The sequence below is a fragment of the Bubalus kerabau genome, chromosome 11 (genome assembly GCF_029407905.1).
Source record: "Bubalus kerabau isolate K-KA32 ecotype Philippines breed swamp buffalo chromosome 11, PCC_UOA_SB_1v2, whole genome shotgun sequence".
Taxonomy (NCBI): Eukaryota; Metazoa; Chordata; class Mammalia; order Artiodactyla; family Bovidae; genus Bubalus; species Bubalus kerabau.
In genome coordinates, this window is record NC_073634.1 from 65,774,534 (window position 1) to 65,795,477 (window position 20,944).

General features: G+C 36.1%; 1 protein-coding gene across 7 annotated transcripts in view; it reads left to right on the forward strand.

The window, feature by feature from the left end:
* Positions 1-20,944, forward strand: part of AFTPH (aftiphilin) — a 72,493-nt gene that overhangs the window by 37,499 nt on the left and 14,050 nt on the right. For 5 of the 7 annotated variants that reach the window (XM_055540461.1, XM_055540465.1, XM_055540462.1 and 2 more), the window contains 5 exons: positions 9,040-9,191; positions 11,041-11,167; positions 11,582-11,638; positions 15,290-15,412; positions 20,692-20,752. In XM_055540461.1, coding sequence (XP_055396436.1) covers positions 9,040-9,191; positions 11,041-11,167; positions 11,582-11,638; positions 15,290-15,412; positions 20,692-20,752 — 520 coding nt within the window. The remainder of the gene's footprint in view (positions 1-9,039; positions 9,192-11,040; positions 11,168-11,581; positions 11,639-15,289; positions 15,413-20,691; positions 20,753-20,944) is intronic. The other 2 variants (XR_008700426.1, XM_055540466.1) reach the window with 1 other exon arrangement.

The window sequence follows — 20,944 nt, forward strand, 5'->3', positions numbered from 1 at the left end:
CTGAGATTTGTGCAGGTTTTCCTTTCTGTAGGTGAACACTTGAACTTATGACTGAAAACATAAGTAAGCAACAAAATAAAGAAATTAAGTAGTCAAAAGGTACAACCTTCCAGTTACAAAATAAATCAGTCCTAGAGATATAATGTACAGCATGGTGATCAGTTAGTAATACTGCGTTTTGTTTTGAAAGTTGCTAAGAGAGTAGTTCTTAAAAGTTCTCATCACAAGAAAAGAAAAATATGTGACTATGGTGATCATTTTGTAGTATATACACATATTGAACTATTCATATGAAACATAGTAAGTCAATAACATCTCAGTTTGAAAAGAAAGAAAGAAATGGAGATTTTAGGCCTTATAGCTCTGTTTGCTTGAAGTATTTGGACAGCAATTACTTTTGTTTTATTTCCTTCAGAAAATTTGAAATTCTGGTCTTTAATTCCAAAATAGAAATACTTTATTAGATTTATCCAGAAATTGTGCAAAAGCAGCAAACCATCTTTTTAGAGCATAGGGAATTGGTTACTCTTCTTATATAGCTTGAAATTAGGGATTGATAAGTATACAATTGTAGATTGTACTTGATATCTTACTTAATATTTAATGATGGTAAGGCATAAGATAGCCTCTTAAATGGAAGATTAAATTGCCCAGTGGATTTTATGTTTCTTCTAAACTTCCACTTAAGAACAAGACGTAATGCTATCAATATTAAAACTGTTGACACGATTGACTACTGTTTGTAAGGAAGAAAGGAAAACTAACTAGAAATATGTTGAAGGAATTTTAGAAATTACCTTAAAAAATCAAGGTGCTTTAAAGGAGGTGTGCCTTTTTCTGGCCTAAGAGCCAGATTCTAGGATCTTTGGTGCTGGCATTATATACTCCTTTGGAACTTTGAATGAGAGTTTCAATACACAGGCTCTTTATACCCCAGTGTAGTCATTTATATAAAACAGAGGTGTATTAGTCAAAGGTTCTCCAGAGAAATAGAACCAGGAAGTTGGATGCATGCATGCATGCATGGAGAGACAGACTGACCAGTTTTTTATAAGGAATTGGCTCATGCAGTTATGGAGGTGATCATGGACATCCTAAGATCTACAGTCCGCAAACTGTCTTCAATTGATTGAAGGCCATCCATATTAAGGAAGACAATCTGCTTTACTTAGTCTACCAATTCAGATGTTAATCTCATTCAGCAACACCCTCACAGATATATCTAGAAAAATGTTTGACCAAATGTCTGGGCACCTCTTGGCCCTGTCAAATTGATGCATAAAATTAGCCATCACAAGAGGGAATAATACCATATGTCCATATATAGCTTTCAGTATTTTTGGAAGACCTGTAAACCTGTTTGTAACTGAGCCATATCAGCTGAGAAGCCCTATATTAGATAGTATGACTTACTTGCGTCAGTGAATAAAATGAAATGATTGCTTGTATATCCGAGGGCTTTCTTCCTCCAAGCCCAGACATGGAGATAGGACAGAACTGGGAGTGAGTATAATTCAGGCTTAGTGGTTTGCCCTCATTGATGAATTAAAACATTTGGTAGTCATTTATTTGGTAATCATTTTTGCTTTCCCAGAAATCCTGTATGGGTTGAAGAAAATAAAATATAGAGACATCCAAGGTAATAAAGACCCTAATACGTCTTTCCTAATAGGAAAACAAATATATGAGAAATGAGAAAATTGGGAAAGATAGAGAAATCCTATAAAAGCCAGTGAACCTTTGGAAGGTAGTATAGCCATGACCACATATGATTTTGGGCTTCCCTGGTAGCTCAGAGGTTAAAGCATCTGCCTGGAATGCGGGAGACCCAGGTTCGATCCCTGGGTCTGGAAGATCCCCTGGAGAAGGAAATGGCAACCCACTCCAGTACTCTTGCCTGGAGAATCCCATGGACGGAGGAGCCTGGTAGGCTACAGTCCATGGGGTCGCGAAGAGTCGGACACGACTGAGCAACTTGACTTTCATGTATGATTTTTGTGAGCCCCTTCCCCATTAATTCTGTTTTATAACTTGGTATAAAAATGAGTATGCTGATATTAACTATTAAAATGTTCTCATGAACCCTTAAAATTATTGTGGACCCCAGGCCCTGTGCCTACTGCAGAAGTTGGTCCTGGTTACAATACAGTTCAGTTCTGTCGCTCAGTCACGTCTGACTCTTTGTGACCCCGTGGACTGCAGCATGCCAGGCTTCCCTGTCCATCACCACTTCCCGGAGCTTCCTCAAACTCATGTTCATCGAATCAGTGATGCCATCCAACCGTGTCATCTTCTGTCGTCCCCTTCTCCTCCTGCCTTCAGTCTTTCCCGGCATCAAGGTCTTTTCCAATGAGTCAGTTCTTCGCATCAGGAGTTTCAGCTTCACCATCAGTCCTTCCAATGAATATTCAGGACTCGTTTCTTTTAGGATTGACTGGTTTGATCTCCTTGCGGTCCAAGGGACTCTCAAGACTTCTCCAACACTACATTTCAAAAGCATCAATTCTTCAGCACTCAGCTTTCTTTATAGTCCCAACTCTCACATATGTGACTACTGGAAATACCATAGCTTTGACTATACAAATTTGTCGGTAAAGTAATGTCTGTGCTTTTTAATATGCTGTCTAGGTCAGTCATAGCTTTTCTTCCAGGGAGCAAGTGTTAATTTCATGGCTGCAGTCACCATCTGCAGTGATTTTGGAGCCCAAGAAAATAAAATCTGACACTGTTTCCCTATCTATTTGCCATGATGTGAAATTATTGATACCTAAAAATCAAGGCTCTGGAGTCACCCTCCTAGATTCAGATCCAGGTTCAGCACTGACTTGCATTAGCTACTTCCCTGAACCTGAGATGTAGAGAACAGTAATAGGACTTACTTCAAAACTCTCATTATAAAGATAAAATGAAATTGTACATGTGAAGGTGCTTAGCACAGTGTCTTACACATAACAAGTGTTTAATAAATGTTAGCTGTTCGTGAATAATCTCAGAAATGCATTTCTTTGAACAGGCTTTTAAAGGTGCAAGAAACAGTGTTGCCAGCTGTTTTGGTGAATAGCAAAATGTAATAGGCAAATGATAATTTATGTAGGATACCCCTAGTTGGCCTGTATACTCATCTGTCAGACTATCTTGAGAGTGAAACTGCTGCTTCTGGCTAGTTTCCATTCTCAGAATAGTTTTGACAAGTAGGAATTCTTTTGAGCACAAGTGCACTTCTCTGTAAATAGCAGACTTTCTTCTCCCTTGGCTTCCTAGCACTGGACACAACAGAGAAAATAAAAGGGAGCCTGGTACTTGCCTGGAAGGACAAGTACCCCACATTTGTCAGAGCCCAAGTTTCTTTAAAGGTTTAATGGCCAGATGCGCTGCTGTTTGCAGGCTGGAATTTGATATGTCAAACATGACAAACATGGCTCAGTCACCAGTTTTCTAATTCTAAATTCAAGAGAGAACTGATGGTTATTTTTCCTCTTTGAAGTTGAAGGCATTTGAAATTCAAGTAACTGGAGTGGGTAGTTTTTTATTTAGTTACTATTTAGTTACTGTTACAACCTCAGCTAAATATTTGGTATGCTAAATGTGTGTGTACTTTTTTTTGTTACCATCACATTGATTAGGAGTGCAACACTGACTCTTTAGTAAAAATTTACAGTTTACTTTGTTAGAAACTAAATTGTAGTGTTACATGAATAATTTGCTCATGTATAGTAGACTAAATCAAAGTTTAAAAAATATTTCACTTTATTGACTTTAAGGCTGTTGCACATATTAAATTTCCTTGGCTGGCAGTGTTGAGGGAAAAATTGCATGACAAAAACCTGAAACCTTTAGCAGTATCAGTCTTACTCAAAATAGCAGTGAGTTTTTTAAAATTTAGTGTCTGATTACAGTGTTTTAGAAAATCCGTTTTTGTTTTTGTTTTTGTTTTTTTTTAAGAAGTTTCTCTACCTGATCACAGGAGAAGCTATTCTTGTGGTAGGTTAGTTTCTCTTCTTCTGGCATTAATGTTATGTTCTTATACCTCTTTTGCTTACTAAGTTATTTGGACTATGTTCCACCACATCTTTGAACTTTATTGTGCTTCTTGGGAAGTAAAGCACTTAATACCCCTAACGTGTGGTTTATACTCTTTGTATTTCATAATATGATCAAGATTTAAGTCACAAATGCCAACTATCCACCAAAATGATCACCAGTTTTCAAAATTTAAAATCCCCAAGAAGTAGCAATAACAGGTTCTGTTTATATAAGCAGCTCTTAATGACAGATATTTTTACTTAGGTACTTGTCTCCTAACTTGATAGGAAGAACTTAGGGAGCACACAAAATATTTTGTTTATTTAATTTCTTATTATAATATGGTAGAAATGGATATAAATTGCGACAAGTATTTTAATCATGATATAGAATGTTAAATAGTGGTAGAGAAATAGCCTTAGTGAGATTTGAACCTAGTTTTGACATTTATTTTATTCCTTGGCATGCCATTTTGTCTGTATGTGTCATCTGTATAACAACAGTAGTCGTAAAAGCTATCACTTCTTGAGCACACACGGAGTGTCAAACATTCACTCCTCTAATTTATTATTCACCCTGTGAGGTAGGCCCTGATAACTTCCGTTTATAAACTCTGAAACTGAGTCTCAGTCCCTTGGGTCCACAGTCCTCTACTGAAGTATTATAATTACATCAGCCATTTACTTACTGGAATTAACTAGTAGTAAATGAAATTTGGCAATGTTTATTACTATGAACAAGATATAGCCCTTTTAGCATCAAACTGGTCTTGTGGATAGTTAAAACAATATACTTTAAAAAATAATGATATTATTTATATGTGGAATCTAGAATATGATACAAAGGAACCTATCTACAAAACAGAAACAGACTCATAGAGAACAGACTTCGGGCTGCCGAGAGGGAGGGAGGGAGAGGGATGGACTGTGAGTTTGGGGTTGACGGATGCAAACTGTTTACATTTAAAATGGATAAACAACAAGGTCCTAATGTATAGTACAGGGAACTATACTCAACATCCTGTGATAAACCATAATGGAAAAGAATATTTTTTAAAAATGCATATATGTGTATACCTGTCACTTTGTTGTAAGTCAGATTGGCACAACATTGTAAATAAACTATAATATACAGTTTAATTTTTAAAAATAAAATGTTAGGAAGTTTAGTTTTAATCAGAATCTTTGTTAATTCTATTAGCTGCTTTCTTATTGAACTGTTAAAGTGTTCCTCCTTATGGTGGGTGGTACCGTTCAGTTAGTGGATTCTGGTTATTTGAATCTTCATTTAAAATTTTTGGCTCTACCTCAGGGATCAGCATGGAGAAGGAAATGGCAACCCACTCCAGTGTTCTTGCCTGGAGAATCCCAGGGATGGGGGGAGGCTGGTGGGCTGCCATCTATGGAATCACAGAGTCGGACACGACTGAAGTGACTTAGCAGCAGCAGCAGCAGCAGCAGGGATCAACAAACTATGGCCTAGAAAACAAATCTGTCCTGCTGCCTGTTTTAGTAAATAAAGTTTCATTGCAACACACCCACACTTATTTGTTTATGGATGGCCTGCAAAACAAAATATATTCACTTATCTGGCTTTACAGAGAAAAAAATCTGCCAACTCCTGCTCTACCTCATTCAACAAAAAGATTTGAAGCAATTGACTTGTCATATCTAATCCTAAAGTCATATGGAACTTTCCTTTAAAATTTCCATGTAATTTTATTCTTTATGAAAAAAGGTTGGGGAAGAAGTTTAAAGCAAAGTTTGAAAGTGGTTAGGTTTAAATAACATTCTATTTCTTCAATACATTCCACTGATGTGAGGATTTGCTCACTAGTATACCTAAGACCCTGGTGACTCAGACCCTGGTAAAGGATCTGCCTCCAGTGCAGGAGACCCGGCTTTGATCCCTGGGTCAGCAAGATCCCCTGGAGGAGGGAATGGCTACCCACTCCAGTATTCTTACCTGGTTATGTCCATGGACAGTCCATGGGATCATAAAGAGTCAGACACGACTGAACGACTAACACTTTGATATGTAAGACCTGGTAGTTAAATTTAATGATTGATCAAAATGATTAAATATGCTTTGAAATCCTTTCTTTCATCCCTAGAGAGATATATTTTTTTTCTATCCCATTAAACGGATAACAAAGAGGATACAAGAAGATTCTGTTTTAATTTACAGAGAATTAAAATTTGGTCATGTGTGAGTTTTTGTTTACCTTCCCTGCCCAGGAGGAGCAAGTGCTTATTATGTTTCCAATTAGATGGTTATCTGATCCCTTTAAAAGTAATGTCTGTCCATTCCCTCTGTTGAAGTGAGTAAGTGTGGGTCCCCTTGACGCACTCAAATTTCACAAGCCTTGGGATCTTGACGCTACTCTTTACTGTAGGTTTCATAATTGATACTGAGAACCTTTTCCCATATCACACACATGAATATAATGAAGATGTTAGACTAACTTTTGTAGAGATAGCAAAAAAGTACCCTGAGACTAATTACGCAGCATTAAGTTTTTTGCTCTGATAACAGTTTTCAAAAGAGATTTTGCTTTGGAAAACAGGTGTATGAAAGTTTTTCCTTTTGTTTTTCATCTTCCTGTTTGCTGACTACACTAAACAACAGAAATCAAGCATTCACTTGTTTTTGTTACTTGGCAGAAAGTACCATCATTTTGTGGCATTTTTCTTGTACAGTGAGTGGCATTTCAGTGGTGCATTTAATCTTGCAGTAAGCTTTAACCTAACATTTTGTATTCCTGGTTGGTGTTTTAAGTAGTAAGGTGAGCTAAGTTGAAAATATTTTACATGTATCTGAAATAAAGTTAGGAAAGTGGGAATAAATGTTCTTGTAGGTTGCACATGTAGACGAAACGAAACCTACTAGTACCCCCAAAATCTAAGTTAGTCTAAATACAACAAGTTTCAATCAGTAAAAATAGTCCAAAATGCCAGTGTTCTCAGAGAAAATACTCTAGGGAGTATGCAAGCTTTGCTTGGAGGAAAGGTGGTGTACTACTCAAAACCCCAAATATACACACCATAGAAGAGTAGAGAAATGGAATATCTAAAAGATAACACAGATAATCAGAATGACAAATGAGCTGTTAAATTTCTTAGTCATAATGGACATTCTTTCCCCCTCTGTTTGTTCTCTTAGCAGCAGAGATATTTCTGAAAAGTTTTCACAACAAGGTCATACTATATAGCACTGGGGACTACATTCAATATTCTGTGACAAACCATAATAGAAAAGAATATGGAAAAGAATATATGTATGTGTGTGTGTGTGTGTATATATATAATACATATGTATAACTGAGTCACTTTCCTGTACAGAAGAAATTAACATAACATATAAATCAACTAGCACAAGCTGGAATCAAGATTGCCGGGAGAAATATCAATAACCTCAGATATGCCGATGACACCACCACCTTTATGGCAGAAAGTGAAGAAGAACTAAAGAACCTCTTGATGAATGTGAAAGAGGAGAGTGAAAAAGTTGGCTTAAAGCTTATAAAACTAAGATTATGGCATCTGATCCCATCACTTCATGGCAAATAGATGGGGAAACAGTGGAAACAGTGTCAGACTTTATTTTTCTGGGCTCCAAAATCACTGCAGATGGTGATTGCAGTCATGAAATTAAAAGAAACTTACTCTTGGAAGGAAAGGTATGACCAACCTAGACAGCGTATTAAAAAGGAGAGACATTACTTTGCCAACAAAGATCTGTCTAGTCAAGGCTCTGGTTTTTCCAGTGGTCATGTATGGATGTGAGAGTTGGACTGTAAAGAAAGCTGAGCACCAAAGAATTGATGCTTTTGAACTGTGGTGTTGGAGAAGACTCTTGAGAGTCCTTTGGACTGCAAGGAGATCCAACCAGTCCATCCTAAAGATCAGTCTTGGTTGTTCATTGGAAGGACTGTTGTTGATGCTGAATCTCCAATACTTTGGCCACCTGATGTGAAGAGCTGACTCATTTGAAAAGACCCTGATGCTGGGAAAGATTGAAGGCAGGAGGAGCAAGGGACAACAGAGGATGAGACAGTTGGATGGCATCACTGACTCGATGGACATGGGTTTGGCTAGACTCTGGGAGTTGGTGATAGACAGGGAGGCCTAGCATGCTGCAGTTCATGGGGTCACAAAGAGTCGGACATGACTGAGCGACTAAACTGAACTGAACTGATAAATCAACTATATTTCAGTAAAAAAATTTTTATTTTAAAAATTAAAAATATTTTCAAAATTCAAGTGTTCATATTTAGGTTCTGTTCAACTATTATATAATAGCATAACACTTCTTGCCAGCATCCAGTCTTATCTTTCTAAATAGAGAGTATGTGAGTAGTAGTAAGAAACACCCCAGTGTAGTGAAAAGAATATGAATATTGTCTGGGTTTTTTTGTTTTGTTTTTGCTTTGGGAAGATAATTCAAACTTTGATTGCTTTCTCACTGTATAATGGGGTAATAATTTCTTCTTTGTAGAATTTTGTGGTCAATTAAGTAAGGTAATGTTTGTAAAGTGACAGGCATAATGCTTGATGTGTAACTACATTTATTTGTCATCATTGTATCACCACAATTATTTTAAAATGTTCTATGAGTAGTTATCTTCCCTGGTGGCTCAGACAGTAAAGCATCTGCCTACAATGCAGGTAGACCCGGGTTCAATCCCTGGGTCGGGAAGATCCCCTGGAGAAGGAAATGGAAACCCACTCCAGTACTCTTGCCTGGAAAATCCCATGGATGGAGGAGCCTGGCAGGCTTCAGTCCATGGGGTCGCAAAGAGTCTGACACGACTGAGCGACTCCACTTTCTTTATTTATGAGTAGTTACACTTCTTCCACTTAGTGCTTCCTGTATCTGTCTAGTAGTTCCTCCACCCCTTAGCAGTGGACAGAATATCGGTCTGTGGGAGTGAGTGTGTCTATGTTAATGATAAAGCTGTGACACTGCTAAAATTATGAAAGTGAAAATAAACTTTTGGGGGGTGTTTTGATGCAGACAGCTTTACTAAACCGCCTGGAGCGAATTTTCGAAGCATGTTTTCCTTCCATATTTGTCCCTGATACTAAAGAAGAAGTTACTTCCCTGAAGCACTTGCTGGAAACAAGCACCTTGCCAATAAAAACAAGAGAGGCCTTAGCTGAAAGTGGGTAAGTAGTAGACACTTTTTAGGTCTACTTGTATATTTGTTAATTTGACTGTTCTCATTTATAAGGTTATCTAAGGTTATTTTAAACTGTTAAGGTTCTAAAACATTAACTTGTTTAAGTTTAAAAAACCATATTGTGCCTAAAGATGTAATTAAAAAATCTCTCTACCTCTCCACTTTTGAGCTGTTTTTTAAAAAAAATTTCTAAAGCACTATTCTATTCAGTCAAATTTTTGTGTATTATTTTTTGATTTCCTAGTATGATAGATGAGAATTTAGATCTTACATCTGCTGTTTTCCTCCCTTCATCTTCCCAGTACACTTATGTCATAGTTTTTGGTTAAATTGTTATTTGGTACGTTCATTATTATGATCATGTAAATAATGTTCAAAGCTAAGCCACTGTTTCTTTTATAGTACACTTTTTTTCCTGGATTTAATGATTTCCTCTTTTTTTTTTTTAAACTTACTAAGTCTGTCCCTACCCTGGAATAGCCTGTTAATACAATCTTACTTGTGATAGACCTATCAAACTGGCCAATCCATTTTTAACCTGGAGTCTTCCATCTTCCAGTTCCTTCCAGTCTGGAATAGATCGGTCTAGGCGTCCTATCACATGTTGTCTTGGGACTTCCCTTCAGTTAAATCCCATATTGGTGAAGCACGTCCTCTAATAGCCTCCTTGCGGGGTAGGTGGCGGGGCGGGGGAAGAAAAGGTTCCCGGGAAGTAAAATATTACTTTATTCTACCCGCACTTCACATTTATAATTTAGAGTCTTTCATTGCTGGTGTTTTGATGTTTTACAGTGAAGTATCTTGGTGTGGGTCTTTTTTCATTTTCTGACCGAGTACTAGGCACAGCCTTTCAATCAGGAAGCTTCTGTTCTTCAGCATTGAGCAGTTGTCTTACAATGCTAGCTGCCTTCCCTCCAGTGCTTCTGTTTTCTTTCTGAAACTGCTATTAATTTTTAGATGTTAGAGGGTCTAGATTGACTTTCTAATTTTAATTTCAAAGTTATTCCTAGATGCTTCTCTTATATTTCATTACTCACCACCTCTGGAAGCAGTATTTCTTAATTTCATTTAAGATGAATATTATTTTTGCTTCTTGACTTTTGTTTTGGGGTGGTTTCTGAGAATAAAAGGAGATAAAAAGATTGATGTTTTGCCATCTTGAAACCATTTAGATATGTTTTTTAAAAATATGCTAGCTGTACAGACCGTTCATACTCTTAGACCCATGAGATTCATTCTAAGGAAATAACAGAATTCTACAGTAACACACTGTAAAGCACAGGAAGATATTCTTGCCTTACTAGCAATTGGAGCCAACAGTAAAAACAACTTAATTAAAACTGTAGGATTGTGGCTAAATAAATGATGATGCATCTGTCTAATAGGACATAATAAACCTTTGAAAAGGGTACATATGTAGATAAGGAAATGCTTAAAGTCTGAAAAAAGAATACAGAATTTTTTGTATACTGTAATTGCAACTGTCCGTGTGGGGGTCAAGACTCAAGGAGAAAACATTAAATAGCTCTAGTAAGATGGTGAAGCGCTCAGTGATTTCTATCCTCCTTTTAAATGCTTTTGTTTTAAAATTAAATAAGAATAACATACAGGCTAAATTTTTGCTTGATTGTTTCAGATGAGTTTAATTTACTTTCCTCATGACTAAATGTTGGCTCTTGATTTCATTCAGGTAATAGGTATATATAAATACTCATGTTAGACACAAGATTAATTGGAATGTATAATATTTTATAGTCACTTTAAAAGTAGAATTCATGGTGAAAGCTACTGAGTAACCCATTGTTGGTGGCTTCATTGTGTTGTGACCTTTGCAGGGAACTGCTGGATGTGTGGACCGAGCTACAGGACGTCCATGATGCACATGGCTTGAGATATCAGTGGGGTGGCTCCCATAGCAACAAGAAACTTTTATGCTCCCTGGGCATAGACACCCGAAACATTGTAAGTTTATTAGTACCTTAGAAAATCCTTTAATCAACTTATGGATGTTTTCAAATTCTTTCACACCTCTGTACAAATTATGATAAACTAGTTTCTCAGAAAAATAGATACTAATTTGTTTAAATGTTCATTTATTTTAAATATGCCAACGTCTAAGTGTAAATCTATCTAGGTTTTTCTCTGAAATTTCTTATCTTAAGAAAAAGATGTTTTTGTGTTTTTGCTTAACTGTGAGATGAAGGAATTGGGCTAGGAGATCAAAACTGTAACCCCATAAGGGCAATTTAACAATTTCTTCAATTTCTCACTCACAGTGTATATAATAAAGCATTACTGAGTATTTTGGAAACTGTTTCATTGTATGACAGATCATTCTCTAAATACATATTCTTTCTCTCTAACATACATATGTAGCTCTTCACGGGCAATAAGAAGCAACCTGTTATAGTGCCCATGTATGCAGCAGGATTGGTAAGTACAATGATGCTTTTGCATGTATTTATTATTGTTGCTTTCCTGCATTGGAGAAGGAAATGGCAACCCGCTCCAATGTTCTTGCCTGGAGAATCCCAGGGACAGGGGAGCCTGGTGGGCTGCCATCTATGGGGTCACACAGAGTTGGACACGACTGAAGTGACTTAGCATAGCATAGCATAGCATAGCATTATTGTTGCATTTATTCTGTAAAATCAACTTACATAGCATAACATGGAAAGTTTATTTTAAGGTATGGTAATGGCAACCCACTCCAGTGTTCTTGCCTGGAGAATCCCAGGGATGGGAAGCCTGGTGCGCTGCTGTCTATGGGTCGCACAGAGTTGGACACAACTGAAGCGACTTAGCAACAGCAGCAACATGGGACCATTAAGAGAATAAATACAATAATATCCTTTTTTGAGCTCATAAATCCCTTCAAGTCTTGATCTGAGGACATTTTTCTGTATTTTATGTATTATAGACACTTTTAGTACTACTAGTGTTTATAATAGTAGTATAATGGAGAAGGCAATGGCACCCCACTCCAGTACTCTTGCCTGGAAAATCCCATGGACAGAGGAGCCTGGTAGGCTGCAGTCCATGGGGTCACTGAGTCAGACACGACTGAGCGACTTCACTTTCACTTTTCACTTTCATGCACTGGAGAAGGAAATGGCAACCCACTCCAGTGTTCTTGCCTGGAGAATCCCAGGGACGGGGGAGCCTGGTGGGCTGCCATCTATGGGGTCGCACAGTCAGACACAACTGAAGCGACTTAGCAGCAGCAGTGTTTATAACTTTTGTAAAATTCACCTTTGGAAGTCTCTTTTAATTTGCTTTTAAAAAGAAGAAACTGAAGTATCTGAAGCCTTAGATATCATTTGTTTAAATGCATTTCTGATTATTTTTAAATAATGCAATGTTGAATCCATGGATATATACAAAAGGTTGTAGATAGCAAATTATAACAAATGAAAATGAGCCAGGACCCATAATTGGTCCTTAGTTTTTCCATTAATGTTTTAAACATGTTAAATTTTGTTTTTTCAGATATGCCAGGTAGTCCTGGAAAATGAGGAATTTTCATTCTGTACCTTATCAAGACTCAGTCACATTTTAAAGTTTGATGTGTTTGTGGTTTTGGGCATGTCTTTGAGTTATTGGTGGATAAAAATGTCCTGTCTATTAAACTAAAAATATTTTAAAATTTTTTCACCAATAACTTGAAAATAAGGAGAAAAATACTGTGTTTAAGAAAGAAAAAAAAAAACAAAACTAAGGAACACTTGGTATGGAATTTAAATTTAAAAACCTTTATGTGCATGTGAAAATGAATTTGCTGTGGAACCTGACCTTATTTTAATCTGCAAACTTCTCATGAATAAGCTCTAATTATTGTTACTGAACTGAAATTTTGCTTTGTTTTGTTTTTGTTGGTTTGTTTTGTGAGATTGGACAAAAGCTTCTTTGAGCTTTTTTAAAAAAAAAAAGCTGTTCCTTTGTGAATGGTTATCTTGTATTTTCAAAACACCTTGATCATCCTTACTTTCTTTTATGTTGTAGGTAAATGTAGTCCATAATGTTTCTAACTTTTAGGTTATTTGGATCTCTTTTCTCAAGAAGTAGCTTTCTAGAGATTGGTTGTGGTATTGTCACATTCTGAGTAGGAAGTAGAAATTTAATTTGTGGGCACTTTCATTCTGCATGTTGGGGACAGTAACCTATTTAATGCTTCTGTGTTAGACTCAGCACATTAGGCAATTTTTTAAGTTTTATGAAGAGTTAAAGACTCATATCTATGCTTTTTTCCCCTCTCTTAATTACAACCTTTTATTAGTAATGTAGTTTTACCATTTTTGTAAGCTTTTAATACCAAAGTTGTTTTAGTGGTTATATCCTCTCCTCCTCCCTCTTTTTGATGCCTTACATTTAGAAGCATTCTTTTTCATATCTGGGTTATCTGATTTCAAATTTTAATGATACCTGAATTTTTTCCATAGTACTTTACACACATGAGATGTTCAATATCTTTTGATCTCATCTGTAGGAATAGTACCTGAAGTAGTCATTCAAGTCACTGGTTCTGAGACTTTGATGTGCATTAGAATTGCTTGGAAGACTTGTTTCAAACACAGAATGCTAGTCACCACCCCCATAGTTTCTTATTCAGTAGGTCTGGGGTAGGAGAAGTTCCCAGATGATAGAGGAGCTACTGATGGGGACCACTTTGAGAACCACTTGGCTTTAGGGAGAGTTCACATTAGAAAAGTTGGCTAAGACTAATAATGGTTTACCAAACACATGGAGTCTTTCTAGAAGGGCACACACCTTTATAATGTATATGACATTGAATTAGACCATGAATTTATTTTCATTTTTCTAGATGCTAGATTAAAGCCTTTCACGTGTACTGTTGTTAAGAACTATTGATATATATATAAATTATTTATTTTAGCTTATGCTCAATTTTATGAAAGTAGGGGGATTCTCCTGAAAGATTTGTTTTAAGAAATGTATAGATTCTAACTATAAGATTGTTAGACTTAGCAGCTTCTCTGCCCCCCCGCACCCCCCGCCCCCATAAAAGGAGACTTTTATCTGGTTGATAACTATTCAAGAGCTTGTCAAGTTATTCTGAAATTCGTAAAAGCTTGGGCCTTCTTTCATGCTAGTAACTTGGCAATGGCACCCCACTCCAGTACTTTTGCCTGGAAAGTCCCATGGACGGAGGAGCCTGGTGGGCTGCAGTCCATGGGGTGGCTAAGAGTCGGACACGACTGAGCGACTTCACTTTCACTTTTCACTTTTATGCATTGGAGAAGGAAATGGCAACCCACTCCAGTGTTCTTGCCTGGAGAATCCCAGGGATGGGAAGCCCGGTGGGCTGCCGTCTATGGGGTCGCACAGAGTTGGACACGACTAAAGCGACGTAGCAGCAGCAGCAGAACACAGATACAAAGTGCTGATTTTTTTTTTCTTCTTTGTTTCTACACCCATCTTGAATGTCTCTCTTACTGAAAGAGTGTGTTAAATTCATAACATGCCTAGCAGAACATATAAGATGTTTTCCCCTCTGAAATGACTGTGCCTCTGCTTTGCCAGTCCAAAGAACTAAGGCTCCCATCCTGTAGTAAGCAAGGATCAGGCACTAAATTCACGTTGTAGCATATGGATGTCATCACACTATATGGTGTGTGTTAGAATCCACTCCCACCTCTCTAAGTACCACCATGGTGTAACGTGTATGAAGAGTGCCCTTTCCTGCAGTTTTACGTCTGAACATCAGAACAGTATTGCATTCTCAGCACATGGATGTAATATACTGTTTTGCTCACCACTTCCCCTCCCCCACCATTCCATGTGTTCGTGCATTTGTGTGACAGTGATAGCCAGGCACTCTAAAGCAAATCCGGTTTAAATTACAAGGTCTTGTTTCAAAAAGTTTGGATCACAAAGGTATTATTATGAAATATTTCCCATTAGAGTGCTGTAAGATTTTCACTAAAACAAATTTAAGACTAGTTCCTTTTTGTCTTCAGTACTTTCCAAATGACCTGTGTTCTTTCTACTTTCTGCTAGTTAACTTTCTTGTGAAGTTTATGGGCCAATCCTTCCCCCAACTAATAGCTAATATACCTTTTTCAGGGTATGTTAGAGCCCACCAAGGAACCACTGAAACCACTATCTGCTGCAGAAAAAATCGCTTCCATCGGTCAGACCACCACTATGTCACCAGAAATGAACACATGTACATCTGACCAATTCCAGGTAAAAATATCTGGATGTATATAGATACATTTATGCATGTATGTACACATACGTCCACACACATTGTTGTTTCCCTTAATATATAACTTTTCATTTTTAAAATATTTTTAAAATTTAGTTTCATGATAAATGTGATTTCACTTCTTATTAACATCCTTTGAAATACAGTGAGAAAATTCTCTTTAATTTAAAAAAAATAGAAAAGACAGTTTGAGAACTGGCTGGTTATGGGTAAGTCCTTTAAACCTATCTGGGCCTTAGTCTTTTTACCTGTAAAATAAGAACTTTGAAGCAAGCAAAAAATCACTTACAGCTGGTACATTGTATGATCTATTACTGACACATAAATCTGGTAAGTGCTGGATTTTCAAAAAAAAAAGAAAACATTGCATTTATACCAGCTCTTCAAGTCTGCCATTATGTGTTTTTCCTGAAGCTTGCAAAAATTTTATAAAGTTATAAAATTTAGGTGTGTTATTATATAAATAACTGTTGTTTTAAGAGTTTGAATAAAGCTGTTAAGTTGAAAATGATACAGCCTTTAACAAAATATTGTATAGATTAAGGAAAAAAGAAGGCTCTCTTACCCTTTACTTCTTTGGCACATTTAAGCACAAATCATATTTCAGTCAAATATATTTAATATTAAAAATATATGTAATATTAAAGCCCTTCCTCTCACTTTTTTCCTCGGAGAACATAGCTTACTTGGTTTGCTTACTTTTTTGACATCAAGTTAGCAACTGACTCAGTGCAGATTAAAATTGGTTTTTTTTAAATATTAATATTCTTAATGAATATTACCATTTCTAAAATATATTCTTGCTGTGTTTGTCATTTCTTAACCTTAAATATCATTACTAATTATGTCTAACAAAAAATGCATGTTTGGACACCCTTTCCCAAGATGTGTTCCACTGAACACTAATCCCCAGAATTGATTCACTAAAGAAGGGTTTCATAGTGAAGTGAGATCAGGAAATATTTCATATCAAACCCTAAACAAGACTTGGAGGTTCATAACACATATATTAAGGACTCTGAAAAATCCTGCAGTGAATAACGCTATTTAATTTTATTTCATTTCTCAAATTTACTTGGCCATAGAACCCTTTTCTGTAGGGATCAAGGAAGAAGAGTTTATAACACCTGTAGAACTAGTGTTTTGAAGAACATACTTTGGCAAATGATTTTGTAAAGCAGGGTCCTGCCTTTTCAGGTGTGTTTCAAGAAACATGTAATATTACTGCTGTGTACCACTGTGGTTTATACTTGAGCTTAGCTTCAACGTCCCTCTGAAACCAGTTTATTACTGTCATTGAATTCATGGTCATGGAGACCTAATGCATAAAATGCCTGGCCTTATTGATTGGGCAACAGGCAAAGAGCCTTGGGCAAAATGTCTCAGTAGGCTGATTCTGTCCTTAGCTCTCTTCCTTTCATTGGCTATATATTGCCCTCTGGCTATCAGCTATTCTCGCAGGCCTGCCATGTCTGTGCAGATTCCAGAATTACAGCACATTCTCACTTCTGCCTCAGTCAGCATTCTTATTCCTACAGTGCTAGGTGTTAGGAAAGTAATTTGACTAACTGCCTGGTATGTTTTCTGGAAATGGAGCAGTTTTTAATTTGAGCCACTTGTTATTTTTCCTTGCGTCCTTCTCCTCTTCTCCTCCATCCAGCCATTTCTATGTATTACAACCCCATAAGCTATTGCTTATTTTATTAGTTAGCTGTCACCTGTCACTTTTGCCTAGTCATACCTCGATATAATTTAATTATAGACTTGATTAAAAGCCTAGATAACCTAATAAAAAGCATGTGTGTTAATTTAATGGAAGATTTTTAGTAGAAATCAGCATGTATTAATTTGATGGCGGTTAGTTGCAGCTCCACAAGGATTCAGCTGCTGCCATCTCTGTATATACATATAGACCCCTATGTACTTGTAATCAAAGGACTGTCTCCCTAGTTATAGGCAAGTATGGGAATTTTCAGTGACATTGAAGCATATCTAACTTTTTTGCTGGAATATAGAACTCGTTCTCTTGCTATTTACATTTTTTAAAAGCTCTTTTTAATCAAGTACTTACTTTTATTCTGTTTCATGTACACATTTCTCTATTTTAAAAATACACATCAATATTGAATTAACAAGTTTATTCTATACTTTTTATGGTATTTTGTGATCCTCATTGGCTTTAGTTTTTAGGCTTTGGAAAACCAATGAAAACAGTATTTCCCAATGGAAGTTCAAAGTTATTTCTGAATTGAGTTGAGCCTATGTAGGTCTGCTGTCTAACATTCAAACTGAAGATTTCAGCATGCATATCAGAATTTTGTGCTGAGATGCCTGACCTCCATCACTAAATTGCATTATCTTTGCTTGGCTCCATACTTTTGATTAAGGTTAAAATACTCAGCAAACATCTGAAATACATTCTAAAGGTTCTCCATATAAAGTGTATTTCTTACCACTCTTCCTTGGCATACAGTGTGTTTATTATTTTTTCACATAACATTTTGGCTATTCATTCTTCCTCCTAATGATAATTTTCAGGTGAAACAACCATAAACATTAGTGCTAGAAGCTTAGCAAAATGTGTCAGCAAAGACCTGTTCAATACCTGAATTTTTTTCCCCAAAAAAGCATGTGGCAAACCTTCCTTTTATGTTTTGGCATACTTGAACATCCTTGAACTTAGCATAGTGGCATAATTCTCATTATGTCTGCATGCTTTTTGATCTGTCTTTTCTATTTCAGTTCGGTACCTGCTAAAATTTCTATCTTTTCTTTCAAATGAGTTTGTACTCATCAGTCTTTTTGCCATTACATCTCTTGTTTAGAAATTCAGTATTTTACTGACATCTGTTAATGTGGGGTTTTTAAAAAAAGATAATTTTACCTGGAAAAAAAAACAGTTTACAGATAAAAAGCATGTAGTGATACTTGTTGTTGTTGTTGACATCTTTTTTCACTGAATTTCAAGGTCACACCAATCACAGCGCCATACTGATTCCCCCTTAGTAAGGTTAGGATGTTAACCATGCTTTATTCACTGCCGAGTGGAGTCAGTGCTCTGGCTAGCAGTTACCTGGCTGGTTACCACCAGCAGATTTCCTCTCTTAGGCTGCTTTATGTTGCTGTTTCCGTTGTGAATCAGAATTTGAGAGTTAGAAGAAAGAAAAAAATGACAGTCTAGCTCTGTACTCTCGTTTTACAATTAGAAAACATATTTGGAAAGACTAAGTAATTTACCTAAAAATCACATGTCAGTGCTGTGCTTAGGACTAGAACCAAAGTCTCCTGTCTCTAGCCTTTTCTTCCCCTTCTTTTTATTATGAACTTGTCTCCTTTCGTCTCCGCAGTAATCATTCATGCCACATAAAGTTGTTTTTAAATGTTTCATTCCAGTGCTTTCTCTTTGAGTTGCCTGCTTGTCAGTGCCATTAGTTAACCTGTAATTATTTAGGTATCTGTTTTTCATCTGTCTCAATTCCACTAAATTTTGATTCATGATTTAGTACCTCATTATTATAATATTGGTTGTGTCTTAAAAATGCCATACATGTCTGTGAAAAGTAAAATTCCAGAAAATCATTGAAATATTTCAAAACATGCAGGTTCTTGACATCGTTTAGATAAAACATGTTAATGAAAGAGCTTTGCTTCGCTTTACCCAGAAATTTTGTTATTACATAAATCTGAGTTCTGTCCATCTAGTCAGTATTGAATAGTTCTAAAGGTTTTTTTCCTTATTGAGAAGTAGAACAAGTTGAATCTGTTGGACTACCTAGAGCTTTTTGTTTGTTTTTGAGCTCAGCTAAAGAAGATCTTTTATAAATGTTATTTATCAGTCTTGCAGGTAGGTTATGAACTAGATTTTCACCAGGATTTTTAAAATTTTATTTGAAACAATTATAGATTTACAGGAAGTTGCAAAGATCATACAGAAGAGGTGCCTTGTATCTTCACCAGTTTTCCCCACAATCACATTTTACATAATTATAGAATATCAAAACCAAGAATATGACATTTGCTCAATATGTGTGTATAGTTCTATGCTATTTTTTCATGTGACCACCACCAGTCAAGATACAGCATTCTTCCGTCTCCCTCACCAACCCCCCATTCCACCTCTCTCTAATCCTGGCTGCCACTATCACCAGTATTTTATTTTGTTTGTATCTCCAGGCCTGACTTGTTAGGGGGGAGACCAAATGCTTATACTAACATGCCCATCATTGGTTATTAAAGCAATTGTATTATAATACCATGGGGTTAGACTTTCAAAATTAGCCAATTCACGTTCCTTTCCTACAGGGAACAGTGTCTTTGTCTACAGAGAAAAAATGATTATAAAGTTTTAATAAGTGCCTACCTTACAATGAGCAAAACAGAAAAAAAAGATGATACCATGTTGATAGTAAGAGTCTAGTAAAAGGTTATTTCAATAAGTGTTGCCAACACCACCCCCAAAATAAAAGAGGAAAATGCATTTTTTTTTCCCTGTCAGGAATATTCTTAAAGCATGAATCATTTTTTTAATGTTTTGTACTACCTTCCATCTTATATTTATCATTTGCTTATTTTATCTTTATGTGTTTGGCAGTTAACAGAGTTTTTAAACGTAGAATATTCAAATGAGTTCTGAGTATACTTTTCAGTACATTATTTTAAAAATTAAATTCTAATACTGATTATAAGTAATTTCTAAATTAGAGGTTATAAGTTTTTTTTTAATTTGTATATATATAAGGAAACCAAATAAATTAACATCCATGTTTATACGGCTAGTTACTTAGTCCTTAATAACCCAGCTTGCCTCCAATTCAGTATGCTACCTTCTCTGTTGCCTTGGATTATCTATTAAGAAATTGTAAGTGGCTAATTATTTAAAATAAAATAGATCACTCTTTAGTGAAAAAAAGATCAGTGAGGTTTTCAAGCCAGTAGTTTAAATTATGATTGGAGAATAGATTGAAATCTTGATAGAGAATCAGTCTATAAACTTCTGTTTGAAAATGTAAGATAATTCCATTTCTCAGATACACCATTTTTAATGTCAACAAGCTGTACTGCTTATAAATTTTGCAATTTCAGTTTGTGTTACTATTTGTAGATAACCTTCTGAAATTGTAAATTATCCCAACTTTGTCTTTAGGTATTTTATTGCCTAATGATCTTGCGATAATAGTGTTTTGTTCTGTTTTTAAGGATTCTTTATGTTGCTACAACCTACACTGATTAATTTTGATTTTTTGGTTTTCAACTCTAGGAGTCTCTACCACCCGTCCAGTTTGACTGGAGTAGCAGTGGCCTTACTAACCCTTTAGATGGTACGTCTCTCCGTAGAGCCTCTAGCGCCAGAGCTAGAGTTAAGAAAGCTACAAAGTTCAGACAGACTTCTCTCTGCTGATTTCCATTTTTGTTTGAACATAACTTCTTATCTTTGGAAATTCAGGCTTTCTTTCTGAATAGTGATTGCTCAAGAAACCAGCCGTTACTATTATTAACATTATTAATGTCCA